A 27,550-nucleotide genomic window follows, 5' to 3' on the forward strand; every position below is an offset into this window, starting at 1 on the left:
TGGATAAGAGATTAGCAGACATAGAAGACATTTTTTTTCAAAATTCATACTGCAAAATAATTTACACATCAGTTAATAATCAAAAATCATTAACAGTAGAGCTGCAAAACCAAGCAGTATAATCAGTTACACAAGTTACAGAAATGTATCAGTGGTTTCATTACAAGCTTCATATATAAAGTGCATAGCTGACTGCACAGGAATTTTAGGTATTTAAAAATATTTCTTTTCAAATATCAGCAGAAATTAATAAATTTTGTTCTTTTCCCTTTTTTATGCCGAGTCATATAATCATTGCATAAATTCTTTAACAAATGGGGGATACTCGAGTGCATTCCTGTGGTGTTGGAGCAAATATTAAAACCTTTGCTCTTTTCCTTTAAAGGCTTCTGCTAAGACTGCACGTGCATCAATAAAACTTGAAATATATTTTGGTATGCTTATTTTTTTAATACTCATTTTGGTATACTTGAAAAACAGTTTTCACAGGATTTGATGCAGTTCTGTGAAAAACTAAATGCACCCCATGATTCAGTAGCATGCAGCGCCACCTTTTCAGGCATTCTGTTGTAGAAATCATCACCCCTCCACTGACATGCTTGACAGTTGTCTTGTAGTTGTTCAGATCCAACACTGCAAACCTAAGCTGTGCTGTCAGGTTCTTTTAGAGAGGAAAGGCTTTCTCCTTCCAAACAGGCCATACTTGTTCAGTCTTTTTTTTAATCGTCCTGTCATGAACTTTAACATTTAACATGCTAACTCAGGCCTGTAGAGTCTGTGATGCAGCTCTTGGATTTTTTTTGCAGTTTCTCTGAGCGTTGCATTCTGAGTGTTTCAGATAATCTCCGGTTGGATTTTTATTTTTCTATTTTTGTTTGTTTTCTGACATGCCACAAATTACAGGACAATCGAAACTATGATATTGCAGAATATTGCACTTTTCTTTTTTTGTCTTCAACCTGTTTCTTCTTCTTTTTCATCCACCATGTTGTCTTCTCCGTTGTAAATATTGGTCCCTGATTCTTTTGCCAGCAGCTTTAGGCACAGAGGTCAATGGGAGTGAAACACATTTGCGAAACAACCTAATTGTCTTCTGTTTTTATTTCCCCAACAGACCCCCAGTAATATGCTGAGTTACTATATTTTCCCAGCAAAATAAATTATCTTTTAGTGTTTTAAAAGATTTTCACGCCTCAAGATCATGATAATTAACATTTCTTCTTGTAGTTCACGCTTACTGCAAAGAGTGGGAAAACAACAAACACTGCTGAATGGAAGGAAGTTATCGTAGAAATACGGCATCATCTTTCATCGAAGATGCCTGTTTACGATTCACATTTAAAGAGAATTCAGGTCATTAAAAAGTGGTTGTGTGTGTTTGATATGCTTGATCAGGATCCAGCCTATTGGCCTAGTGGAGCGGATCCAGGCCATAGCCCAGAACATGTCTGACATGGCAGTTAGGGTGGAGCAGATCCTGCAGCGCAGCATAGCCAACAGCAGAGGTATGATTCAAAATGCACACACACACACACTTGCGTTCCTGTATGTGAAGAATGCCAAATATAGCTGCAGCCCTTCTGATGAATCCTCCCGTCAATCTCAAATCCATCCAATCTGTAGACCCTTTTCTCACTGCCCACATACTTTCAGCCAAACTGTCAAGTCTGGATCCACTTTAGCACTTGGATGCACAATTTATGTCTAACAGGCACTTGCTCGTTGGTCATATTGAACATGATAGACATTATTCACAGAACATTACCCTGGAGAACAGCAATCCAAACATGCAATATCAAAACGAAGCAACTTCAGGACATCTAAATCACTATGATGAATTGCTGCCTCGTTAATGGGATCCGGGACTTGTCAGCTTTCTTTATTACCCTTCATTCTCAGTTACTTTATTGGAGAAAGAATAGAAATCAGTGTGATTTAATTCACAGCTCAGTTCCTCCTCTGTATCGCCACCTTGTACTTGACTGAAAACAATTCAACACACCGTCCGATTAAAATATGGCGGATCATTTTTTTGTCGTCATAATGGCCAGAATCATTTAAATGGGGCTGATCTGGTTACCTTTCTCACAGCTGAATGGCAATGGCACTTTTCTTTGTGAGAGGCCTGCTGTTATGATGCTAATCAGTAAGAATAGCTGCCAATTATTTGCTGTTCATTGTGCTCTTTGATGCTTGGTAGGTGCTGATGGAGGAGCTGCAACTCCTTTTTTTTTGATTAGGCTTACTGGTGCTGGGGTTTAAGACAGGAAAGAGGAAGGGGAGAGATACTCCTCACAACAGGAAGAGGCAAGAGAGGAGAAGGGAAGAAGCAGGGGGTTAGTGGGAGTGGATTCTGAGTTTTATGAATCACGCTAATGCAGTCTATCTATAGTAAATCCAGCGAGCTGGCTGGTGCAGAGATTTGGCCATTTAGCAGAGGAGACCAAGCTTTTACAGGAGCTTGTCTGTTATCTGCCTTACTCTATAATTTATCTCTGTTCATCCCAAAGGCTGGAGGATATACAGTATACTTTAATACAAAAAATAAACAGACTTTAAGCCCAGAGGGAAACTGTTGGGCTTTGTGCAACTATATAAAAGCTATAATAAAATCTAACATAGTGACAGGGTTTATAAAATATTTGACACAAATGCAAAACAAGGATTTTACTCTGGTTGACAAAAAACACAGTAGATATTTTAGATGAATGTTGTCATCATGTTTCACTCACCTTCCTCTCCACTATATGGACAAAAGTACACGGCAACCTACACATTACACCTGCAGAAACTGCTCAGCCAGGGAAACCCATGCCATGAAGCTTCCAAAGCACAGTTTTTGTGCTGATGTTAATGCCAGAGGAGATTGGAGCTCTGTAGTTATTGACTTAGCAGAGGAGCAGAGGGTGGGGATTTTTAAGCACATGTGCCAAAGTGGCTGTGGTACCTAAATGCTTCCACTTTGCAATACAGTTTCTTACAGCTGATCATGGAATATCTAGGGGGGGGGGGGGGTGTTTACAAAATTCACAAACTGACTTGTTGCAACAGTGTTGTCCTATTACTGTAGTATGCTCAATGTCAGTGAACAGTTAAGAACCCATTCTTTCATTTGTAAAGGCAGACTGCATGGCTAGGTGTTTGGTTTTATACACCTGAATACAAGTTTAAGTGTGTGACCCAATACTTCTGTCCATATAGTATTTGTGTTCAGCGTGAAGAAAAAAAAAATCTCAGCAATGCAGCTTTTTCTTTGTGGATTAATGCCAGTGTCTGATGAGGCTGGTCTTTTGTCAGAGTGTGTCTTTAAGCTTTGATAAACATCCTGCATTTTTCTTTTTCTCCAGTTAGGGACGGAGCATTCGGACAGTGTGAGATTCCTAAAGATCCCCGTTATCCAGATTGCCCCAGCAAGATGGATGTAAGTCTTTATATCTCACTTAAGTCCAAACAGAGGAGCAGTCTGGTGTTTCACCTTGGTACAAGCCAACATAAATCTGGTATAATGAAATAAGGGGATGTTTAACCCTCAAGCGACCAGCTATTTTAGTGTCTAAAGTGATGTTTTAGAGAATAATTTTTAATGGCTATATTTAGGTTTATCATATACATCTTGTTTTGCTCATCATTGTAATTGATTATTTATTATTTCCAACCATTTTTATGCAAAAAGGAGTTAAGTACACTAATTGTATGAACAAGGTTTTTTTAAACAATTTTTGCCTGTTACGTCTTATAAAACAAATCATCTTTGCTTCTATAATACTAAAAAATGAAAAGAAAAAACTTTGAGACTTAAATTGAAAACTTACTGTAGGAAACATTTTTATGACTAAAAACATGACAGTGGCTTATATAATATAAAAACCATGAAACCCCCATTTGGTCACTTGGAGGTTAAGGGCTCTTGGTGGAAAACTGGGTCTAAGCATTGGATTGTACTGCCTAATAAAAGCAAAGAAAAGCAGACTATAAAAATGATGAGTAAACTAAGTTTCATAAGTACACTTGGATAAAAAAATATACTGAATGACATAAGGTTGTTTGAAAAACAGATTGGGTAAATCAGCAGCAGTAGCAACTAAAGAAAATAGGAAAATGTCATCGTGCTTTATGAACAGCTGCTTGTTCAGCATACTGCTGTCGCAAAGAAATGTGCAATGGCTGTGTAGGACACATGTGTGCAAGGAAAACAGTGTATTTATGAAGCAGGCCTTCATCATATCAGTTACATGTTATATGAATGTATTTCAATATAGACTATATGGACAAAAGTACTGGGTCACCTACACATTACACTTACAGGAGCTGCTTGGCCATGGAAACCCATGCCATGAAGCTCCTGGTGTACAGTGTTTGTGCTGATGTTAATGCCAGAGGAAGTCTGGGATGCTGCAGTTACTAATTCAGCAGAGAAAAAAATATCTTTGGAATGGAATTTAGTGAGTTTCAATAACTGCAGCTTACTGTGGAGAACACTGGATTGGAAAAGTTTTTTTTTTTTAGATTGACATCAAAAACAAAAAAACATTTGCTGACTTACTCTGTTATGTGAAATAAACAGCATCATAAAACTACTTCATAAAATGGATACTTAGACAAATTACATTTTAAAACTAATCAGGACTAATTAAAACTCAGAAGTGGAATCAAGTTGAAGCCAAAAGTACAGACCCCACTGCTAATAGCAAAACCCACACTCACATGAGGATGAGCAACATTATGGATGACTTAATCAGCAATGTCTTTGTATATGTGATGCAGACAATCGCTTTATCTGCTCAGTATGTTTTCATGAACTGGGCTGACTGAGAGAAATGTCTGGATTCCTGTTATAACATAGTGATTCTTGGCAAAGTCATGAGTATTTCCCTATGTTATTTTGTTCCCTCACATCATGCGTTTACTTAGGTTGTTATCCTGGAGAGAAAACAGTTTGAGGTCATGGTGAAACAAAAATAAAAGCAATATTCATGTCTGCCATAAACATGTTGACAGAGGACTTCTTGAGGTCTAGGCCAAAGTGAAGGACAAGTCACAATTCCAAGTATTAGGAAAAAGACAACTGGAGAACAACTTTTTTTGTTGGTGGTGTAATTGTGGATTTTCCTTTTGCAAAGGTTGTCCAGTGTATCTTAACTATTCAACCTCAAAATAGGTCTTTTCTTTCCAGTGGATGCGTGCTCGTTGGACCTCTGACCCTTGCTACGCTTTTTATGGTGTTGACGGCTCTGACTGCTCCTTTCTCATCTACCTGAGTGAGGTGGAGTGGTTCTGCCCCCCGCTGGCCTGGAGGAATCAGACTGCTACACCTACCTTGAAGCCTCCCCCCAAGAGACAGGTGATATAACATTTTCACACCATTTGTTCTAATTACACTACAACACAGTTAGCCGAACAATAATTAGGAACAGAGTGCAAAGGGACAGTGATTTAGAGGCTAAACATTTGCCCACTACTGCCCAGACATTGATCTAAACCCCTGCATGTGCAAACACCAAAAACTTGCCCCTTTTCTGCAGAATTAAGGAGAATCCCTGTTGCTGAACTAAGGAATCATGCAGAGTTGTGTCCACACCTGTGTAATAATGAAGAAGAACTCAAGGGGGGTGGTGCAGTGCTTTTCAAGTCTAAATTCACACTGGCAGGTCAAAACGGGGCTGATGCTCCCCTGAGGAAATGTGTGGTAGTCTGCACTCACATGAAATGTCACCAGTGGTGTCTATCTCAAAGTTATCGCGTGCCTAAAATTGCCAAAAATTATATGAAATACATGAAATTGACAAATAAAAATAAAGTAAAATGTTGAACGGTATGTGCTTTGATGTTACACGATTCACTGGCCGCGTTTGTTGATAACTTGCTCCTGGAAGAGAATAAGCAGCTGTAAATTATCGCTCGGGGGGTGCTAGGTGTCGCTTCCAGTTTTCATTGCTGTTTGCATTCCTGCCTCATTTGATTTTTATTTTCAGCATCAACACATGATGCGCTGAGCTTACAATCACTCTGCTAGGTCTACCCATCCATTCGCCCCCGTCCTCTCCTCAGTGTTTCTCCCCAGAGTAATACACTGCCAGCAATGATGGGCCCTGACGTGAAGTCTTTCTGCAGCTCTGCCTTCTGCTGTAATTGCCAGCCGGTACTCACTGGGAATATTCCCAAAGCATCCCTTCAGTGCTCTGCATCTTGTTTTGCTGTACACAAGTTGCTCTTGAGGGCAATAATCCACCTGCATTGTAAGAGGACAGTACAGATGTATGTATTTTCTTTTATTGTGTGTGTGTTAGGGAGAGACAGTATATTTTTTTATTTTATTTGTGGCCATCACTTTCTGTTCTCTTCTAAGTCTTTTCAGCTCTAAGAAGAAGTTGCATGATTGATTAATAATTCTATACTGGTAATGTCTTGTGATGCAGTGATTACACTGGGCAAAGGAGGAGATGTAAAATATGAGCGGATCTTTATAAGGAAACTCTGTGAATCCCTCAGGCATCCTGTCCAAGAGGCCTAGCCCCAGGGTAACAGCCTAAGATGTGAGAGGCTGTCTGTGCTCTGTACACTTTTGACTGCATCCAATGAAAATGGCTTTATAACATCTAATTATTTTTTTTTTTAGTATCTCTCATCCATTCAACTCAATACCAGCCTGTTCTCTTTTTTTCTGGTGTAAAATTCAAAAAGGGAATTATTGCATTTAAAGAATTAAATTAAATATTGGCTCATGAAAAAGCCACATCTGAATTTCTGTACAGTTATTATTATACTTTACAATTCCCTTTTCTCTCATGTCATCCAGGCTGTTTTTCAGTCTGACATTGGGACTCTGCTGGAGCAGGTGGGCACCGGGAAGGAATCTCTGAGCTTCATGAAGAGACGCATACGCAGGCTGGCAGCGCAGTGGGCCTCTGCTGCTCGGCGGCTGGATGACAAGCTTCGCAACCGCTGGAGAGAGCAAAAAAGGGTGAATATGAGGAACTTTCACGCACAAATGCCTCTGCGCACACTGGAGGATGGAAAAGTGTACAATAGAAGGAGACGCCTGTGATGTGGTTTCATCTTTTCAAAGTGTTTTGATAGCAACAGACAGCAGGATGAGTGCTCAGTATAAAGCGTTTTTCAACAGAAGTTCTCTTTTTTTTTTTTTTTGCTGTTTTTTTTTCTTGTTTGTAAGTCTGGAAACATATTCCTCAGCTTTTAATTTGATGTAAATCCATCTGGTTAGGCACTGAAGGGGAAAAAAAAAAATCTCAACACAGAATATTTTGAATCAAACAAACTTGCCCACACAGTAGACTAGTAAGTCACCAGAACAGTGCCATTCTGCTAGAATTTATTCTTTTTGCTTAATCTTAACCTGCTTGGTATGAATTACATTATGCTGAGTTACCGGCATAAACACAGACTCAGAGTAACTCCTGGCAGGCACTGATTTGCTTTGATTCCCTTTCACCTCTGACAGCTGTGTGTCACAGAGTCAAAAAGCTGCTCAAACATATGTGCAGAGAGAAGGCACTGACATTAGATCTGTTCTGAAAAAGAATTAAACCAAGAAAATGCTTTTTAAAGCCTTTTAAACTTAAAAATAGAGAGTATTTTGCCCTTATGGAAAGAATTTGGATTGTATATTAAAGAATAAAAAGTAAAAGTTCCATGCCTGTCACAAAGATTTATGTTAATTATGTCATAAAATAACAATGTGTCATGCAGAATGCCCACAGGATAGAGCCATCTCAGATTTCCCCACCACTAGACTTTCATCTGAATTGCTAAGGTATTAGCTGTTTCATATCTCAATGACGCACTGATTAGTGTGCTGTTGAAACTTCTGTTGCTGCCTGTGGGGTGCCAGCAGTCTGCTTTGCCTTAGGCCACTTATGTTTTTGGTCCAGAGCACAGGATTAAAAAAGTAAACTGTTTTTAACAACTACAACCAAAAACAGTTGAAAATTCAGTTGGAAATTCACCTTAGAATAATGCAGAAACACACAATTTAGAATATTAACTGTTTGTTCTGTTCTTAATCTTAGTTTAGAAAAAACTTAACATACATTTTTTTTTATGTCTCTTTCATTCTGATGTCAGTGTGAGCACAAGAGTAAAGTACTACCTATTCTACAGTATACCATAAACTGTATATCAAAGATGGACTATAGACAATATAAAACATGGACATAGCTTCCAGGGCAGAAAAGGTTGTAGGGGTGCATTACACAGACACAGATACCTTCTAGCTAGTTCTAAGTGGTATGCTAATGTAATGCTAAACTTTCTCTCACCAAAACTAGACTATGGTCTTCCTGGACAGGCAAACATGGCTGAAACCCTGACATCATTTCCTTGGTCAAACCTGGGTCTGAATCATAAACAGACAAATACTGACACTGTTTCCACATAGAAACGAGATCCAGTCAGATAATATTGTAATGAAGGAATTAAATGTCTGAACTAATTTGGTTTATACATGGCTATGAACAGAAAGCCAAATAATTGAATAATTTCTTCTCCGTGTACAGTATTTCTGTGGCATGTTGTTGTTTTTTTAAAGCCACTTACACATATGTAAATTCTGGTGATCATAAGGTGTTGGACTGTTACATCGCCTCTCCCAGATGTCAACATCATAAACCCAATGATGTGGCCACTTGAGTGTGAAGTCAGTTAGCTCAGCAGGAAGAGAAATGGGCCTGGACATGTGAGATTATGAGTTTGAGTCACCACTGAAATATGTTTCTCATTCTTTCAAGAATATTTTATTCTAATGGACAGTTAGCAAAAGAAATTCTTGAATACAGGTTTAACAAGGACATCAAGGTAACCTTGATCCAACCAGCAATTCTTCAACAATGAAATGTTTGCTGGGCTGTTAAGCATTTAACCACACAGCAAAGTGTAATATTTGCTTAAATAAAAAAAATGTTTTCAAAGGCACCAACAGTACATTAGCTAGCCTAACTAGCCACCTAGTCAGTACCTGTCACTCAAAGTGGTCACTTACTTATGCATAGCTTAAGGCCTTTATTATGTACATAAATAAATAAATAAAAAAATAAAACGTTATTAAAATAAGCTATACAGTGGTCAGAAATGGATAAATTAGTTATTCCGATCAAAACTGTATCAAGTTGTAGACTTCTCTGAAGTAAGGCCCTTCGACATAGTCTGTCGAACATGACTTTCTTTTGGAGTCACCCTCAAATGGCCATTAGTCCTCAGTTCAGCCTCAGAGGTTACACCTGTTCCACACCTGTTAAATACCAGCTTTCTGTGCAAAAATGCACCATAACTACATAATTTGCATATATTTAATAATACAAACACAAAAGGCTTCAATTTGTTTTTCCAGCAGCAACATGCATCCCCAACACATCTGCCTGAATGCCGTGTGTGTTCTTTTGTAACATTTTATTAAGAAACCAGTGTCCTTATACATACCTTGCTTCTCATTATCCTGCTGTTGTAGTACAGACCTTAGTTTCACAAGTTATTTTTAGTGAGATGATGTAGCCCATTCTGAAACTTTTTTTGTAGCTAAAATGAAATGTGAGGAATAAAAGAAATTGAGATTTGCTGAATTTTGTCTTTTGTAAATGAACTCCCATTATCCTGTCATTATATTATGCGTGTATTTGTGTTTCTTTCATCAGGCAGTTTTCAACTGAATAAATCAAAGTTTGTTCTGTTAATAGGATTACACTCATCCCAAATGCCACTTTCTTGTTCCCCACTGGGAAAAGACAGCTTTGTTTACTGTAATGTCTGTGTGACAGTAATAGTTACTGTCCATTAACCAGACCCTGCAGGCTTGGCTTCCTTTGCTGAAACACTGAGTGCTGTTGAGCAAACAGAAATAGACTGATTTCTGTGAAAGGGAGATCTTTATAGAATATCTCGGGCCAACCTGTCTGGTTTTCTGATTCCTTTACTGTTTCATGGTACTCTGTGCTTTTAGCGTTTGAGTGAAGAACTCCTATTCACCTGCTACTTCACTGTTGAGTAGGTATGACTTGGCATCCATGTGATGCTTCAGTAAGTTATGAGTCACTGGTGATGAGTCTTTTGTATGGTTTGTAGTCTAGCTAGAAGCAAGCAAGGGACTTATTTTTATCTTGAATAGAAAGGATTAAAAAAATGCATGCATTGCCAACTGCATGTTCTTTTAGGTTATAGGAAAAAATTGCTTGTTGAAAGAGTGGGCAAACAAAGAATGGTTGGAGAAAAGTGCATGACTACCATTCATTTACAGGTTACCCTTGCTAAGGGCATGCTGTCTGGCAGTAATGCATGGACTGCAGTGCAAGTTTGTTTGCTTTGTTTCTCATTCTCCTGCTGGTGCCTTTTGTTGTTTCAAAGACAAAAACTTTACCTGTGTGTTTTCACATATCAACTAGACATAAAATTACACAAAAAGCTAAAAGCTCAACAGATAGACAAAGTGTTGCATGTCCAATATCTAGTGCAAAGAATAGTCTGGAACTATTAAATATGTATAGACATTCACCACAGCCAATGCCATTTGGCTGTTCTCTGTGTCAGCAGAAGAGGAATCTAAACAGTCTGTTGACTCAGATTGGATTTTAACAGTAACAGTAATGATAAATTCCTTCAGTGAGTAATACAGATGCATTCCAGCAGCTAGCAGTTTAATTTTCAAGCCACAGAAATGTTCCTTTGCAGGAACATTTCTGGGATCACGCTACTTTCCAGTCACTACTAGTTCAATTCTTCTGCACTTACCACTGCCCAAAAAATCCTGAGGGCAAGTAGGGTCACACTGTGGTCTGAGAAGTGAGTGTGGCAACGTCTCGCTGCAGTGCTTCATGAAGCACATCAAACTACATGCAATGTGTTCCCTCTGGTCTTAACATGCTACTATGTTATTGTCTGAACACCTCACATCCCCCATGATAATCACAGGGAACAGTTCGAGCACTAAAAACCCATCATTTCCTCCTTAACACCTCAGGGATACCAGGCCTCTCCAGGCAGTAGAACTGTCAGCATCAAGGGCGTAGGAAAGAGTTTACTATTGGGGGGACACATACCGGAAACCTGACAGATCCGTAAATACTCGGAGCAAAGCATAAAAAATGCCATTTGATCTTTTACTTCCTTCTTTTTCAAATGTTTCTTGGAAAAATAGTGTTGTGTACACCTATATTATTGCATGTATAATTTACATATATATATGTTTTATAATCATAAGACTTGGACAAACCACCAAACAAAATGGCTTGAGTCTTTTATGAAGCATAATGACCATGTCATTCCAGGCTTACTTTAACAGCTGGCCACACTGGTACTAGTACAAAGGAGTATTAGGGCCACATTGAGAAAAAAAATTGTGCATTTTGAGAATAAATTTAAAATTTTGAGAAAAAAGTCGAAACGTGCAGGTTAAAGTTGTTTCAAGTCAAACTGCCACAACATGTCTGTTATACCCTCCAGAATGTCTTGTACTATGAGTTACTGAAACTATACTTTAGAATCCGTTTTAGTAACAAGGAAATGATTTCTCTTTTAGTACATAAACACGATGTAGTGATAAGTATGAGGACGTTAAAGAGAGTGCAGAAAGCTGCATCTGCTCAGAAGGAAAAACCACACAAACTGGCAAAGGTTAGATTCAAGGATGGCTGCACCTTCGTACAGTACAGAGGGGACATGTAGAACCACAAGACACAATAACACAGCTGATCAAGCTGTTTCTACCCAAGGCATTTTGTAGAGAGTATAGCAGCTGTGGCTGTTATTTGACTTGAAATGACGACTTCAACGATTTTGTCTTTATTATCAAAATGCATAAAATGATTTTTTTTCTCAATGTGGCCCTCACACTCCTTTATATACTAGCAAGCTAAATATTTCAGTAGCAGAAAAATAATTTAGTAACGCACAGAAGTGCAAAGTTTGATATGTTTTATTGGTTGAAAACATTTAATAATGGTCAAAAATGCATTTATGTAGGTTGACTAGCAACAGAACTGGTTCTTTAATTAAACAACGTTCTGACATGAAAGAATCCTCACAGATAATGTAATGAACAAATTATTCACTTTTAAGTAAAAAAAAAAGGCTATTAAAATATGCCTATTCAGTTTGAAACTCTGATCTAATAAATCAAAATAAATATCTATAAAAATAATAATAACCAAAAGAAAAATAAAAGTGATACCTCTCACATTTAATAGACAAACTGTGTGCCTCTTTACAGCCCTGCATTTAGCCAAACAAAAGGTTAAAAACATTGGCCTAAGCAGAAGAGCCAAAATGATTTTTCCGCCTCTCATTTGAAATTCATTCAAATTGACTTCTTGTCCAGTAAGTAAACTTTATCCTATGTATGAAAGTAAACTGACAAACAACCAACTTCATGGTAACATTCCCGCAGACCGTTTTACCTCATTCAAAGAGTTTCTGACTCTGTCTTTAGGGGGGGGGAGCGAAGTGGCATGACGCTATGTTGCGCCTTCAAAATAAAAGCACGCGAATTAAAAATTTTTTTCTCCGTGCTGTAATTTTTGGGTGGGACAAACGCGCCTGCCCCCCCCCCCCCCCCCCCCCCGTTCCGACGCCTATGGTCAGCATAATCAGCTGGTGAGGATTTGCTGTTACTAAGAGTATAATGCAAAGAAAAAACACTAGTAGGCTTGTAAAACTTGACTTACAAGACTTGAAAAATAAAATGGAATCATTTCACCGTCAAATAAATCACAAGCAGGAAAAGGCAACTGTATCAGGTGTTATAAAGTAATTTTTAATAAAGGACAAAAAAAAGAGACACTGTGAACTGCTGCAAAAGCTGCCCACTCAGCATGGTGCCAGGATAAAAACATTTATTCAATAGTATTATTTAAATCATATCTAAAGGGTGTCATGGTGGTGGAGTCTCGGCTCACAGCATGAATGGTCTGGGCTCAAACCTGCTTGCCGGCTGGGCGTTCTGTTTGTGCCTGGGTACTCTGTCTTCCTCCCAGAGTCCAAGACATGTTAGATTAATTGGTGATACAAAATTTGCTGTAGGTGGGACTGTCTGTGTTGCTGTCTTAGCCCTCGGATGGACTGGTGATATAGCCAGGGCGTACTCTGCTCTTGCCCACAGTCAGCTGGGATAGTCTCCAGCCCTCCTGCAACTCTGGCTTGGATAAGTCAGGAAACATGAACAGATGGATGGCTTTCTCTAAATAAACTTTAGCTTCACTCGTCTACTCATTAGATCTGATTAAAAAAACCTTTTACCAAATCAAAGTTTAAACTCTCCCTTTTGCCCTACAACTTTATAGATCTACCACCATCTTCACTGTTATGAAATTCTCCCATAAATTTCTCTTTAGAAAAGAGAAGAGAAAGAAAAGAGAAAGGGAAAGAGGAAGAAGAAGAAAGGGGGAAAAAAAAGGAGAGAAAATAGAAAAAAGAAACAGGAAAGAGTGCAAGTAAGTAAACCAAATAGTTAGCCACTTGTTAAACTTAAGATATTGACAATATCTGCAAAATTAGAGATTGTGTGGGGAAAAAATAAATAAATAAATAAATAAAAATAAATAAAGAATAGTTATACAAACCAACCATTTTGTGTCATTATGTGGGTATATGTGTTTGTGTCATGAAATGTACTTACCAATGAAGGCAGAAAGCCGCAGCCCCGCCCATCAGAACCCAGAGGCAGGCAAAGAGAATCCCAGGAAGCCCAGGCCACCAGCAGCCCTCCCATTCTCCCATAAATTTCAGTTGAGAAGTGAAAATGCTTTGTTGTTCATTCTAGATGCTCTGCAAGAAATCAGCAACTCGATCGCAGTCCTTGTGTCTACACACTGGTTTTGATCACTTTTGAGTGCGATGTGTAAACCGAACCATTCCTGTCTTTAAATACATAATCATGACTTTAGCTAAGCCCTAACTATTTGAAGGAAAAATTACAATTTCTAATATTTCTAAAAACCTATTTTTCTTTGTCTAATTATTGAACATCTATTGATAAAGTCACCGTCTGCTGATCATCATTATGCTCTGTTTATGTACTTTGCTATTTCATTTTTTCAGTGTGTGTGCAAATTATAAAATTACCCCACCCCTTACACCAAACTGAGATTTTTCTTTTCCCATTGTTGTTGTGGCATCTGATATGTGTGGGTACAGCTCTGCATGCTAAACAGTTTTGAGGCTCAAGCTGTTTTGTGTTATCAGTGTCAGAGACAGTACATGAATTTATGAACTGAAAAAAGAAAATCCTCACAACTTGTGAGTTAATGTTTGGTCTACTTTTTTTTTTTTTTTTTTTTTTACATTTTTCAAAACACATGTAATGGAGGAATAATTAAAAATTCAACATTGCCCTCTGTTGAAAAATCTATTTTTATTACATATTTAACAGCCTGTGAAATCTATCCATCGTGATCAGTAATTATAATGACTCGTGTATTGTTGTGCATATGAATTATCCCTGCACAGGTCAATTTTTATCTTAACTTCAGTCAGAGTTGACTGTATTTTGTGGCATTGCATAGTGTGAGTATGCTGTCAGTCTGTTTTCAGTGTGTTTGGGGCTTTTATGTGGATTTGTTACATATTCAGTATTTAAAATGTGACCTCACTGATCCATGGCTAATATCTGAATAGATTTATATGTGAATTCTTTGAGATATCTAGGAAAATTGATTTCACAAAATTTCACTTATTCCCCATGCAGTACTGGAGATTGTCTGAATAGAAAAGTCAAAATTGATGGGAGTAACAGAGCTGAAACACTGTCTGCAATACATTAACAAAACATTGTGCTGTGGTGCACTCAAATCCATTCCTCTCTTTTGCCTTGACTTTCCTCCTCTTCCTTCTGCATTCAGATTCTTGTCCATGTGGGTTTTCTGACAGAGGAGTCTGGGGATGTCTTCAGTCCCAAGGTGCTGAAGGGAGGTCCTTTGGGCGAGATGGTGCAATGGGCCGACATTCTCACAGCCCTTCACGTGCTGGGACACAACCTCAAGATCTCATTTTCTCTCAAGGAGCTGCATGGGTAAGTTAATATAAAACATTCATAGCATCCATAGCTTTTGTGCTGTGGTGTGAATTAATTCAGTTTTGTGTGAGGGCATCTGTGCGGGAGTCATCTGCTCTTTCATAACGGTTAAAAAAAAAAAAAAAAAACTGAATGAAAAATGCTTTGTTGTTCATTCTAGATGCTCTGTGAGTGATCAGCAGCCCTATCGGAGTGCTGTTGCCCACACTGTTTTCGATCACCTTTGGCCACACACAGATAAGCTATCTCCTCCTGCTGTAGAGTGCTGTTTCAGCTCGAGGGCTTGACAGCATCTCTACAGCTTGTGTATCTCCTCCCTGTCGCATCTCACTGACTCCTGACTGATAGCGGGCTCGTCACTTGTCGTCACAAACATAAAGGCTTATGACAGAGGACATACAGACCCATATACACAACATGTCTCGCAGTCAGACTGACAAGCTGGTTTATCTAAAACCAAGATTATTAATTGCCACAGCGAGGTGGTGGAGTACGGGAAGTTCAGAAAGCAGGCATGTCCAGTCCTGCCTGCTTGGACATTTACTCAGTGTCGTGATCTTTTGGAGCTGCCCGGCTTCACGCTGGCTGCTCAGGAAAATGACTGTGTACAAGTCTGGATTTGCTGTTGCTGCTTCTTTTTTTCTTTACCAGTGCAGTGATGTGATCCCAGAGCAGACAGGCTGATGATAATATGCACTGGTTATTGAGCCATTGCTGTAGGGAAGAGGCAAGGGCACTGATGAGTTAGTGCTGCCCTTTCATCGTAAATTTCAGGCTGTGAAGAAAAGCCACTTTGATAAGAAAAGACTAAGGAGATCAGTGAGGTGGGGAAGCCACTGTGGGAATGCTTCTGCTCGCCGTGCCATTATTTACCCCACTAATTGGTGTCATGGTGTATTGAATCACCGCAGTCTGTTTCCATTGGGAGCAGTATCAAAAATGTTTTCAAAATTGCAGAAGTTCTATAAGAAACTCACAACGAAACATTAGCCAAGGTTAGGACCAATTCTTTCAAACAGCTGAATATAACTCATATTTGTGTGTGTTTACATTTGAGTGTATGCGTTATAGAAAGAGAGAGACCATTGTGTTTTTTTTGTTTTGTTTTGTTTTTTCTTGTACCATTCCAATAATCAGCAAATGAAATGTCAGTCATTGTAGAAACATAATGGAGAACTAAAATTAGGGATTCTTGGATGCAACTTCCAAAAACATAAACATTTTTAGATCTGCCTCTCTAGTTTCACGGCCTTTAAAAATTGTCCAGTTAATGACAGATGCTGAACATCCATCAATCCCTTTGTGGGGCGATTAATGAACAGGAAAGGAGAACATTTTTCTCCATCCCGTACTTTAACTCTCCCACACGCTATTAAATTGACAGATCGTTATGTGGGTTGTGCTCCCACAGATTCCCTCAGGCATGTATCTATTTACATTTCCTACCCTTCACTTTTCCACCAAAGAGCTGGATGGCCTGCTGTGGTGCTTATGTGGACAGCCCTGTTGATATTTTCAGCATTCTCTCTGATAGGCAGATTAGCCGTACTGGGATTTTACTTACAGTGGGAGGCCAGCTTTTGGTTTGTATCACACAATTGTGTCTGATTAGCAGCATTTGTGTTCTCTGGTGACTTCACTGTGTGGTGACTTTGGCTGGCATCTTCCATTTATGGGCCTGCTCAGACAAATCAATTATCCTCACACAGTACATTTTTAGGCAGATTTTTTTTTTTCCACAGAACGATGCTTGTTTATTTTCCCTGCAGATGCTCCACTGAGTTTTCTTTTGGTTTTTTTGTGCGCAAAGATCCACTGATCACTCCTTCTTGGGAGAAGAGGCTGAATTAATAAATATTAATTCAGCATCTACTTTAGCATCTACTTTATTTTACAAAATCTGTTGCTTTTTTTTTAGTGTTATGTGTCACTTAATATTTATCCAAAAAGATGGGAGAACAACAGATGGCATAGATGTTAATAATTATCATCTAGGCATTGTCAGGTGAAAGGGGTACATGTCATCTTAATGATATTTTACCTGGGTCTTTTGATGGCATGAGAAAGGCTTTTGGCATCGTAAACTCTTCCTGTTAGTTTGATTTAAATAGTTCAAATATCAGATAGTTTGTGATGAAATTTTGCACATATACTTCCAGAACTCTGATCATACTTTTCATGTGTAGCTTTGAGTCAACTTTAGTAGGTTCTTTTTAGTACTAATTAGTAAATCTGCTAAACATTTGTGTCACTGTGAACATTTTAGCATGCTAATGTTAACATTTAGCTTAAAGTACTGTTGTGAATGGAATATAGATAAAAGATGGACGTAGCAAACTTTCCATTTGTCTATTTTCCATCACTTATCCAATTCAGGGTTGCAGGGTCCTTGCTATACACTGCATGACTGCTGTATGGAAATTAGCTTATGAAAGTGTGTCAAACCATTAAATCACATTTTTGAGTTTACCTGAGGATATTTTTTTCTTTAAAAAATTACTTGTTTTGGTTTAGAATGTCTAATATGGAGGGATTCTCCTGTCTTGTAAGATAATGGTTGCACCATGGTAAATGTCAGTCCTTTTTTTTTTTTTTTTTTTTTTTAAATGTCCTGTTGTCCTGTTGAGTGCAACATTTGGAGTGACTCAATAGTCCAAACTATGCGGGACAGTCCCTTCTGCACAAGTTGTAGATGAACTTGAAGACGAGAGCCTGGGGATGCTATCTCTGCACCCTCCGTCTCCTTCATTGTCTTCTTTCCTCTGACTGTTGATAAAGCTTTTCATCACCATTTTTTGAGACCTTCATATATGATTTGTCACCAGCAACTGCAACCTTCAGCAAGTGCCTCTCAGTTATCTCGGTTGATTCCTGTAAGTGCCTGTAAGTGAACCAAGCTGAATAATCTTCCGTCACTTTTGGTGTGTACATGGACACCCTACGAGGAATGTTTGACTGTTTGAAGTTGAAAGATACCGAACAAAGTTGGTGGAAATACACAACTTTGTTTCATACAACTCTGGATGTATGAAACATCTGCATAGAACAACTCAGGCTTACTTTGTGGATCAGGTAGTAACATGAGCATTACCATCTTGTCTTTGGAGCCAGAAAAAAATCAAGGGAAGGTCATCAGCTTATGCTATCAAGCTTGTTTAATAAGGTGCATCTACGGCATGTATAGGTCAAACACACATAAATACCTGCTAATTATTGCTGAGTAATATGCAAAATAAATACAGGCTGTTAGCACACAACAAGTCCTATTATTTATCGGATAATGGCATTAAAATGCTCTAAAAGGAACATCATCACTAAACAAGACTAACTGGACCAGTATAGCAGATAGTTAGCTGCCTAGTAGGCACCCAGATCACATCAAGGTAAAATCATTCCACATGATATAAAATACTTTGAAATGGAATACATACTGAACCTTACCCATTTCTACATCATAAATGCAGAATTGCATTCTGGAAATGTTGAAATGTATAAATGCAGACATCAATTCGAGACATGAATCTTGATGCAGGAGGTTGGCTCATGAAATAAGAGCCAAAAAGGCATATCCATTTAAAGGCAGGCAACCATTACTAAAAGAGCAAGAGAAGAAATGCAGTCTCTGTCACTCTTCCTTACCAGATTTGCTCTAATTGAGGTGGAGGCTGAAGTGGCCTTGACATGATTTCTGTCTGTAACATCGGCACTTGTCGCGCACAGAGGGGAGGGCCCTACAGTAGCTTGAAGAGGCGCAAAGACAGCTGTCTCTTCTGCTTGGGGATCTCCCCTCATCTCCTCCCAGAGCGACACGGGTAATTAGCCTGCAACAGAGCATGGTGTCTCAGCACCTGAGGAGCGAGAAAACACAGGAGGGAAAGGAAAAAGAGGGGCGACAGCCACACACTGTCAGGTATAGGAATTTCTGTCAGCAGAGTGGAGAAGTAATGTAAGCAGACACTTCTATGAAACAGTGTTGTCATCCAGAGATAATCTGAAGAAAACCAATATTTCAGTGCTTTTTCAAAGAGAGTCCCTGTCCTCCACCCACAGGATATACACCACAGCTACAGCTACCGCCACATATCTCCCGTGACGATTCTCGACTCTCTGTGTCCATCTCTTTCTGAAACAGTGTTTGTTGTTTCTCAGGCTCTCCTACTTTTCTATGCTATGCATAGCCATTTCTAGATCAGTTGTGTCTAATCACTTGACAGAGCCCATTAACACAACCGCCAGGTAATTTCACCCTGTTCCTGGCTGCAAACATGAAGGCGTGCTTGAATTGTGAGATCACTAACCCTGAGAAATTATTTAACAAATGTCAAATTCAGGGTCAAATACGTCTGTAATCCACCAGCCTACTCCAAACACTGGAATTAATGACAGACGTGCACAGACATTCAAAAATATAAAAGAAGAAACTTGAAATCAAAGCATTTTCGGCTCCGACAAAGACCCCCCATTACACTGCAAGTCTCAGGTTGTGCTTCTCCATAAGTGCTGATGCATTCTCACCCAGCAGCTTTCTGATTGATGTTTCTGTGGTTTAAGATCAAAGGCAATGCAGCAGCATTGTTAAAAATAGCCAGAGTAGACATCAGTGAGATAACGTCATAGTGATTTGTCTTCAGTACAGGAAGGAAAATTAAAATAGCAGGGATTTTTTTTTTGTGTGTGTTGCAACCATAGTGAGATATTTCTTCATTTAAGATTATGATTGAGCTTTCAGTTTCTAAGTATGATATTCTTAGGGTTCTGAGTTTTTGCTTTTTTTGCCTTTGTGCCTGCAATAGCCATGGATGGAGGGTTTATCCCCTTCTCATTTTTTTTTTTTTTGAATGCCACAATCTCACTATTCAAGGATGAACTGCTTAGATTTTGGTGATCTAAAGTTAGTTCACACAATGCATTTTTTTTTGTGGATAACCCAAAAATGTGTATACTACTTAAACATCTAATGGGATAAAATGATTAAGTGATGGCAAGTTATGTGCATAAGGTTAAAGAAGTAAAGGCAAACGCAGGCGAATGCAGACGTAACCTGCAGCTTTCCTGCAGAGATACAGAACCTTACAAATGCAAGCTGGTAAGTCTCGTTTCCATGTTTTCACTGAAGTTTTAAAGGCAAAGCCAGATTCACGTAAACAGATTTTCACACGGATTTTACATCCCTAGACATCCAAGATTGTTCTCATTTTTGCAACATGAGGACACTTTCAAGAATAAGTCCTCTTGTGACTTCGACAGCTCAAAGTGCTTCAAGAATAGAAAGTGAGGATAAAAAAAATAAAATAAAAAATGGGGCAAAACCACCAGTGAGCTGCTGGTTTTTGGTCTATAGTACTTCTTAGTGAGTACAAAAACAACAAAAAACTTTAAAATTCATTTTCCCAGATGTTTTAATTTATTTATTTATTGCTTTTTATTTCATTTTTCCCCCCCAATAAAAAAGCAGATGTTAAACAGTTTTATTTTTTTGCAGAATAGAGAAACATATTGCATATTTATGCATTCACACAGCTGTTCAACATGAATATGAAGAGAGTATTTCTCGTGTTGTGACAGCCGCCATATTTTCATTAGCCGTTTGAAGACGAAGTTTGAGTCAGACAGTGCACATCAAAGTGGCACATCAGCTGTTTATGATCATAACAGAAACAGCATATGAGTATTTGTCCCCCTCCTTCTGTCTCAAGTGGTTGATTAGCATGCCAGACCCCATTCCCTCTGCCAGGCCAGCTTTACAGAGAGTGACCCATGTCATTCCCCTCACGCTGTGAGCCCTCTCTCCAGCTGCCCTGCAGCCCTCAGTAAACTCCTTGCTTCCAGGCTCGGCTCCTCATATGTGTCGGAAAATCTGCCTCAGCCAATTCCCCTCCCTGCTGGACATATGCACCCTTTAAGAAGTAACGCAATGTGACTGTGAAGTCGCTTTCACTCGTTCATTTCTCTGGCTCTCTTCCTTTCCCCAAACTGTTGATTTGTTATGGTGCCAGTGGCCAGCTGTGCAACAGAGAAATTGTGCCCAGTGGTGGTTGTCAAGAGGAGTAAATTTATGCAAGTCTTGCACCTTTGTTCTTCACTTTGCAGTGTTCCTTTTATGCTGTCCTTATCTCACAGCTCATTCCTACTCTATGAAGACTGAGTGGATCATTAAAACCCAGAGCTTATTTTCAGTGGAGCTCACATGTATTCTGTGTGTCCAAAAAATGTATGCACAGATCATTTTATTCTTTTTTTAATGAATAACAGAATAATTTACCCTTAAAATGATTCGTTTTCCAGCCATAGTCTACATCTTTGTTCATATTCCTTCATTATGATGAATATGGCATGTAATTTATTCTAAGGGAAAACGGTAACTGCATTTAAAAAGTAGGTCTGTGTTTGGAAGGCATCACTGAGCTTGGTCATGGATGTACTGCCTGCTTATGAAGTGGAAAATAAATTGCATTAAACAAAATATTTGTTGTAATGTGTATGTTGATGTGATGACAGTGGAAATGTACTTCATAAACTGTGGCTGCACAGACAGCACTTAGGATGAATTCATTGGTGGCTTTGGTCTTTTCATGGGATTTGCTGCTAATCATAAAAAAGATAAAAATAATGCCTGCCTTATCCTTTAATCTTGTGTGTGAGGGAGATAAAGAGAGAGAGTTGTTTGTGTACTAATGTGCATACTATGTGTGCCTGAGTTACAGTATGTTTGCACTCTCGTTTCCACACTCCCAGGCCCTTAATGCACTTTAATCCCTTTACACTTCCCTTAAAGTTTCTCTGGATTTGCATATATCCAATTAAACCTCTGAACAGCAGCAGCATTAGTGGATCTATGAGGAGCAGAGGCACATACAGCTCTGCACTCAGTCACTGTAATACAGCTGCTCTCACATTAATGCATGTCAGCATTACACTATGAGAGCTCATACAGGCCATATTTCAAACTAACTCCTACAGTGAAATCTTAGAGATACAATCACGCAAAGTATCAGCAAGGGAAACCACACAAAGTAGTGTACAAATATGAATCTATGGCTCTGTATGTGTGTATGTGTGCTCTTATATAGTGTGAAAATTAATGTTTTCGTGCTCGGAGAATGGTTCTGTGACAGCAGTGTTGTTTTGTTGACTAGCTGTCCATCACTTTATTTCAGAATGACATATCTTGACTGTTGCATGACTTTTCATGAAATTCAGTACATATTTTCCATGTCCTTTGCTTTTTTTTGCAGTAACATATCCAATTTCATTGTATGTTTCATTTTATGCCTACAAAACTAATAATACTCCTTGCAGCTTTATTTTTAGTGTAAATACAAACTTATTAAACTAACACGGTGGACAAGCTAAACAGCTGCATGTTAGAATTAAAAATACTGATTTCCAGCTTTTAGCTCTAGTACCTGCTCACCAGAGACTGGAGATAAACGATGGAGTGAGCCTCTGTTGCTATCTTGGTGTTTTGAAACCAGGCATGATGAGCAAGAAACTAAGAAGTTTAAGGACAGTGCACACATATATGGTTACAAAGGTAGACCCACTCTCACTCTGCTGATTACTCTGCTTTTTGATTTAATGTGGATCATAATGTACAAAATTAACATCAGGCTGCATTCAATAAGACTTGAAACTAGAATTTGAGCACATAAACTCATCAGAAAAATGTTTATTGAGGTCATAAATACATTTATATATAATAAATGTATTTATGTATTATATATGTATATATATACAATATATAATAAATACACTTATACATTGTACAAAAAAGGACTGTGCATATATATATAATGACACCTATTTAAAAATTTTTGCACTCACAATTTTCATATGTGTATAGATTTAGATGTGTATATAGTCAAAATATCTCTTTAGTCTTTATACTTTTATGCCTTTAGTGTATGTTATTGTGTTTTAGGTTTACTCGTTTAAATGAAACGTTGCAGCTGTAACAATAGTAATTTCCCTTGGGATCAATAAATTCTGATTCTGATGATTGATAATCAAGGAAGCTAGAGAAGCTTCTGCTATTATGTAATCAAACTAGTCGCCCCCTGCTGACCATCGGCATTTACACTTTTTTAGTAACAAAGACACAAGTGGAAATGGAGTTCTTAAATAAATGAAATTCATTAAATGAAGTGAAATTAAATAGTTTTTATATATATATACTATATATATCTATATATCTATAATACTATATATATTCTCTCTATATCGATATATCTCTATCTCATCTCTCTCCTATCTATCACTAATATATCTCTCTCTCTCACTCTCGCCCCCGTGCGTTTCCACCAGCGTTTTTCTTACTTCCTGATTAAGTGTCTTAACCACTAACACCCACTAATAGATTCAAGCTCAGGAAGTGATTGATTTGGTGACTTTGGCTTTTACTGTGTTTAGTTCCACTGCAGTCTTTAAAGGTCCACATTTTGATAGGTTGGTGTCAGACAAGGCTTTTAAACACTCCTTTGATCTGCTGTTAATGGTATGATATAAAAGATCTTAAAAGAAATGTTCCACTTATTTTTTTTTTCTTACACCTCACTTTATAATGATGGTCCATTGTCACCAAAGTAGAAATGTACTGTGTGTGTGTGCGCGCTGAAATGCCTGAAACAGAAATGGAGGGCATCAGTTACTCAGAATACAGGCATGCCTATAAACCCCATAGAAATGTCTGAAAATTTAGGTTCATGCCAGGGAAAAATTTGTGTTTGCTTGGAATTTGGCACTGATTACTCATAAAATGTGATCTGATGTTCATCTAAGTCACACTGAAAGTCAGGCACAAACTAACTAAACCAATTAAAGACAAATGGGTACACTGCTGATGCCTTTATTGAATACAGTACAAGTTGGGAGAAGTGAGTAAACTCTTAAATTTATGCAGTAGAACCTCACTTAGCAACAATAAGTGCAAACAAACATTTCCTGTAGCCACTTAAGAGACTTAAAGAGGAATTTTTGGCCATTCCTCCTATGGGTTCTTTTTCACCTCATTCAAGATTGTGTGTGATCTTTCAAGGTCCAAACACCTAGAGTTAGGAGCAAAAATAACCAAACATTGTATGGCTCTAATTATAGGAGGGACATATTTACAACAGACACATCTGGATGCATGAAGTTGCTTTTCAGAGTGGCACTGAATCACAAAAATGATGTATTTTGAATATGTTGTCTCTTAATTTATCTTTTTCCTTATCCTATAACTTTATTTCAATAAAGAGAGATCACTGAAAAATTTTAGAATGGTTTATTTGAAGCCCTCCTACATAGCACAGTGGATATCAGCTGTAGTAGGAAGTAGGACAGGACCCTGTGGGGGTCTATATGATGGTGGTGGTGGAGATGAAGCAGGTGGAGGCTTGGATAAGAGTTTGCTGAAGGACCAGGATGATGTGGAGGAGGCGGGTTGCTTAAATGGAAGTCTGAAAGGCAGAATGATTACCAAGATTTAAAGCACAGGGGCCACCTTCTGGAAGAAAATCATTGGATCAGAGTGATGATGATGGAATTGAGTCTGACTGCGTGGGAAAACAGAAGCTATGCAAAGAATAGACAAGCAGCCCGAAGAGCCAGCAGTGCAGACAGACGAGTGACTGCGGGTCTTTGTTAGTGAACGTGTGCTTTTAGCTTCATGCTGTCATTGTTCCTATATTTATCATCCTTAGTTCTCTCTTGGCTTTCACTAATCTGTGAAACACCATACAATCTATTTACCATATATAAAGTTTACCTTATTGTAAATCTGTCGCCTGCTTATGGTTGTGCTGTATTGTATCCACCTGGCTGCATACTGCAATTTAAGCGTATAGCACAAAAATCCAGCTTTAGTGAAACACCCTTTTGTTTGTGTAAGTGCCGAGTTGCTTGAGTGTGTATCTGATGAAACTGCACTTTAAATATCGCTGGCTGACCCTCTCCTGCTCATTATTCCCGTCCACTGTTGAGGAACCGGCTGCCCCGCTGGTTTCCACAAAGCTGCCGTGCTGACTAAATATGTTCTCTGTCCAAAGAAAGATCGATGGCTCTTCTTTTGTAGGTGTGTGTGTGTGTGGTGGATGCTGGGTTGTACGGGATTTGCTTCTGATTCAGGTAGTAAAAGAATGGTAAAATGTAAGGCCATGGATTTGTGACTCCAACTGTTAGCAATTTTTCTCAAAGGAAATGCTTAAAGCTTTTTTCACCGGACCCTCCAGCCTTTTGTTGGTATTTCTGTTGTGTCTTTAGTGCAATTATAATCACCCTGAACTTTAGAAATATGTTTTCATTGCTTTTGTTCACTTTGATGGCAGGCAGGGATTCATTTGTCTTAGAAGCAAAAACTTTGAAATGCTTATTTTTGTTCTAATCTCAATATTACATTTTGCAAATCTTAGAGCAAAATTTAATGTTTTGCCAATGACCTTAGGTGGGCTTGAAGGCAAATAATTTTATTCATTGGGCTTCACATACGCATGCATTTACTATTTGATAGAAGGCTGTTTTGTGTTTATGGCTCTCATATTCAGTTGTACAAAAGTAATTTATTGACTGACTGACTGACTGACAGGAGTAACTCATGGCCCAGGTGTTTCCATTTTTCTTTTGATCACACATAAAAGGACAGCGGGTTTCTAACCTGCATCTATGTTCTTTTCATCTGTTGAGATTGCATTTAGTGCCAGAAGGCATAGACCAGTATGAAGACCAGAGAAATGATTGTGCCAGAAAAGACTTCATCAGTAAGAACAGCAAAAAATATATAGTCTGAGAACCACAGCAAGGGAAATAATATACAGTGGGGGAAATCATTATTTGATCCCCTGCTGAATGTGTAAAGTTGCTCACGTCCAAAGAAATGAACATTCTCTATTTTATGCTGCTTTCATTTTAATGGAGAGAGACAGAATATCAATCAAAAATCCAGAAAAAGAAAAGAAAAAGAAAAATTATAAATTGATTTTCATGTCATTGAGTGAAATAAGTATTTACTCCCTTATAACCCAGCCAGAATTCTGGCTCCCACAGATTGGCTGTGTGCCCACATGGCATACAGATAATCATCGATCGATCAATTACAGAGACTCATGATCTCAACTTGTTATGTGTATAAAGCAATGTAAGCAATGAATTCAAGAGACAAAAATTTGGTCTAATTACATTTGTAAGTTGAATGGTTATTTTTATTTTATTGTAAGAGTTTGTTTAAGGGATACATTTCAGATCATCATCAAAACAATATTGCTTTGAAGGTCAGGCTTGGGTTTGTAGACGTTATGAATCAGGTGAGGGTACACATTCATGGAATTAGTGTGTATGTGTGTGTGTATCCTTGCATAAATATAGAATGCATCCCCTGGTATCTTCTATACCAGAGTTTATTCTTTCAACAAACTGCCTCAGATAGTTTCATGTCACATTATCTTGACAGGCAGTGAGCTCTCTTTAGTATACAGAGGATTTTACAAATCTTCACATCCAATTACATTTTTTTTTTCTGCTTTGCTGTTTTGCACTGTGGTGTCGGTCTTTAGAACTGCTGAAGTTTGACGAAATGGATCTTTCCTTTTGTAATGAAAATAGGCGTGCTTAATTGCATTTTTCTCAAACAAAGTGCAACCTTGATCCCAGCTGAAAGCCGAGTGCTCTGAAGTTAGACAGCACTTTGTGATAGCAGACAACAAATTTATATCTGCTGTCTTTCCTTTTTATAAAGGCTCTTTTATAATTTCCCTTCTCTGGTTTTATTTAAGCCTAATTTTTTTATTTTTATTTTTATTCATTTATGTATTTTCAGGCAGCAGATTTTTCATATCGGGACTGATCAAGCTGCAGAGCAGCAAAGTGACAGGCATCTTAATATGGTACAGAAATGTAAAAATACCCAGATTTCACAGAGCGTGCCCCGTGTGCACGTTAAGGATGAGAGTAAAAGATCCGAAGCCCGACATTATGTGTTTAATGTTGCTCTGGTGGCCCTGTGGCAATGGCAGATTCTGCACACATAATGCAGCCACCCCTTCATAGGTGTCAAACAAATGTGGCGTTTGTCTTAGATAATATGTGTGTTTTTGTGTGTGAGCTGGAACAAGTTGTGCAGACAAACTGGGTGGCTCCCCGCTGCGAGACATTGCTGCCTAGTACTGCTAAATTCTTTGTTGTATGCTTGAATAGCTGCGCCATCTCGCTGAGAGCGCTGACATGCTTCACGACGTGATTGGGCTCTTTCATTCACTCTGCCTTCTGCTCACTCGCGACACATCTTTGGCATCTTATAAGCTCTAAGTTTCCTCTGCAGGAATATTACTGGAGCTGCAGTATTTTCTGGCACCGACTTCTTATTATTTTTTGATTAGTTTAGTTAGCAAGGATACTTTAACACAAAGGAGAATTTCAGAGAGCTGAAAGGGGGGGAAATACATTACAGGAAAACATAGTCAAAGAAAGCAACACTGGAAAATATTTCAGACTAACTTATCAGCAGAAAAAATGCTGTGGTTGGCTACAGTACAGTACAACACTGGTGAAATGTGCAAGACTTTCTCATTT

At 38.4% G+C, this 27,550-nt stretch overlaps 1 protein-coding gene across 1 annotated transcript in view; it reads left to right on the forward strand.

Annotated features, from left to right (window-relative positions):
- The window catches only part of mgat5b (alpha-1,6-mannosylglycoprotein 6-beta-N-acetylglucosaminyltransferase B), a 69,588-nt gene that overhangs the window by 21,675 nt on the left and 20,363 nt on the right, over positions 1-27,550 (forward strand). The window contains exons 4-8 of the mRNA XM_030735813.1: positions 1,396-1,505; positions 3,348-3,421; positions 5,174-5,341; positions 6,797-6,961; positions 14,838-15,007. Coding sequence (XP_030591673.1) covers positions 1,396-1,505; positions 3,348-3,421; positions 5,174-5,341; positions 6,797-6,961; positions 14,838-15,007 — 687 coding nt within the window. The remainder of the gene's footprint in view (positions 1-1,395; positions 1,506-3,347; positions 3,422-5,173; positions 5,342-6,796; positions 6,962-14,837; positions 15,008-27,550) is intronic.

This window comes from Archocentrus centrarchus, chromosome 8 (assembly GCF_007364275.1).
Source record: "Archocentrus centrarchus isolate MPI-CPG fArcCen1 chromosome 8, fArcCen1, whole genome shotgun sequence".
NCBI lineage: Eukaryota > Metazoa > Chordata > Actinopteri > Cichliformes > Cichlidae > Archocentrus > Archocentrus centrarchus.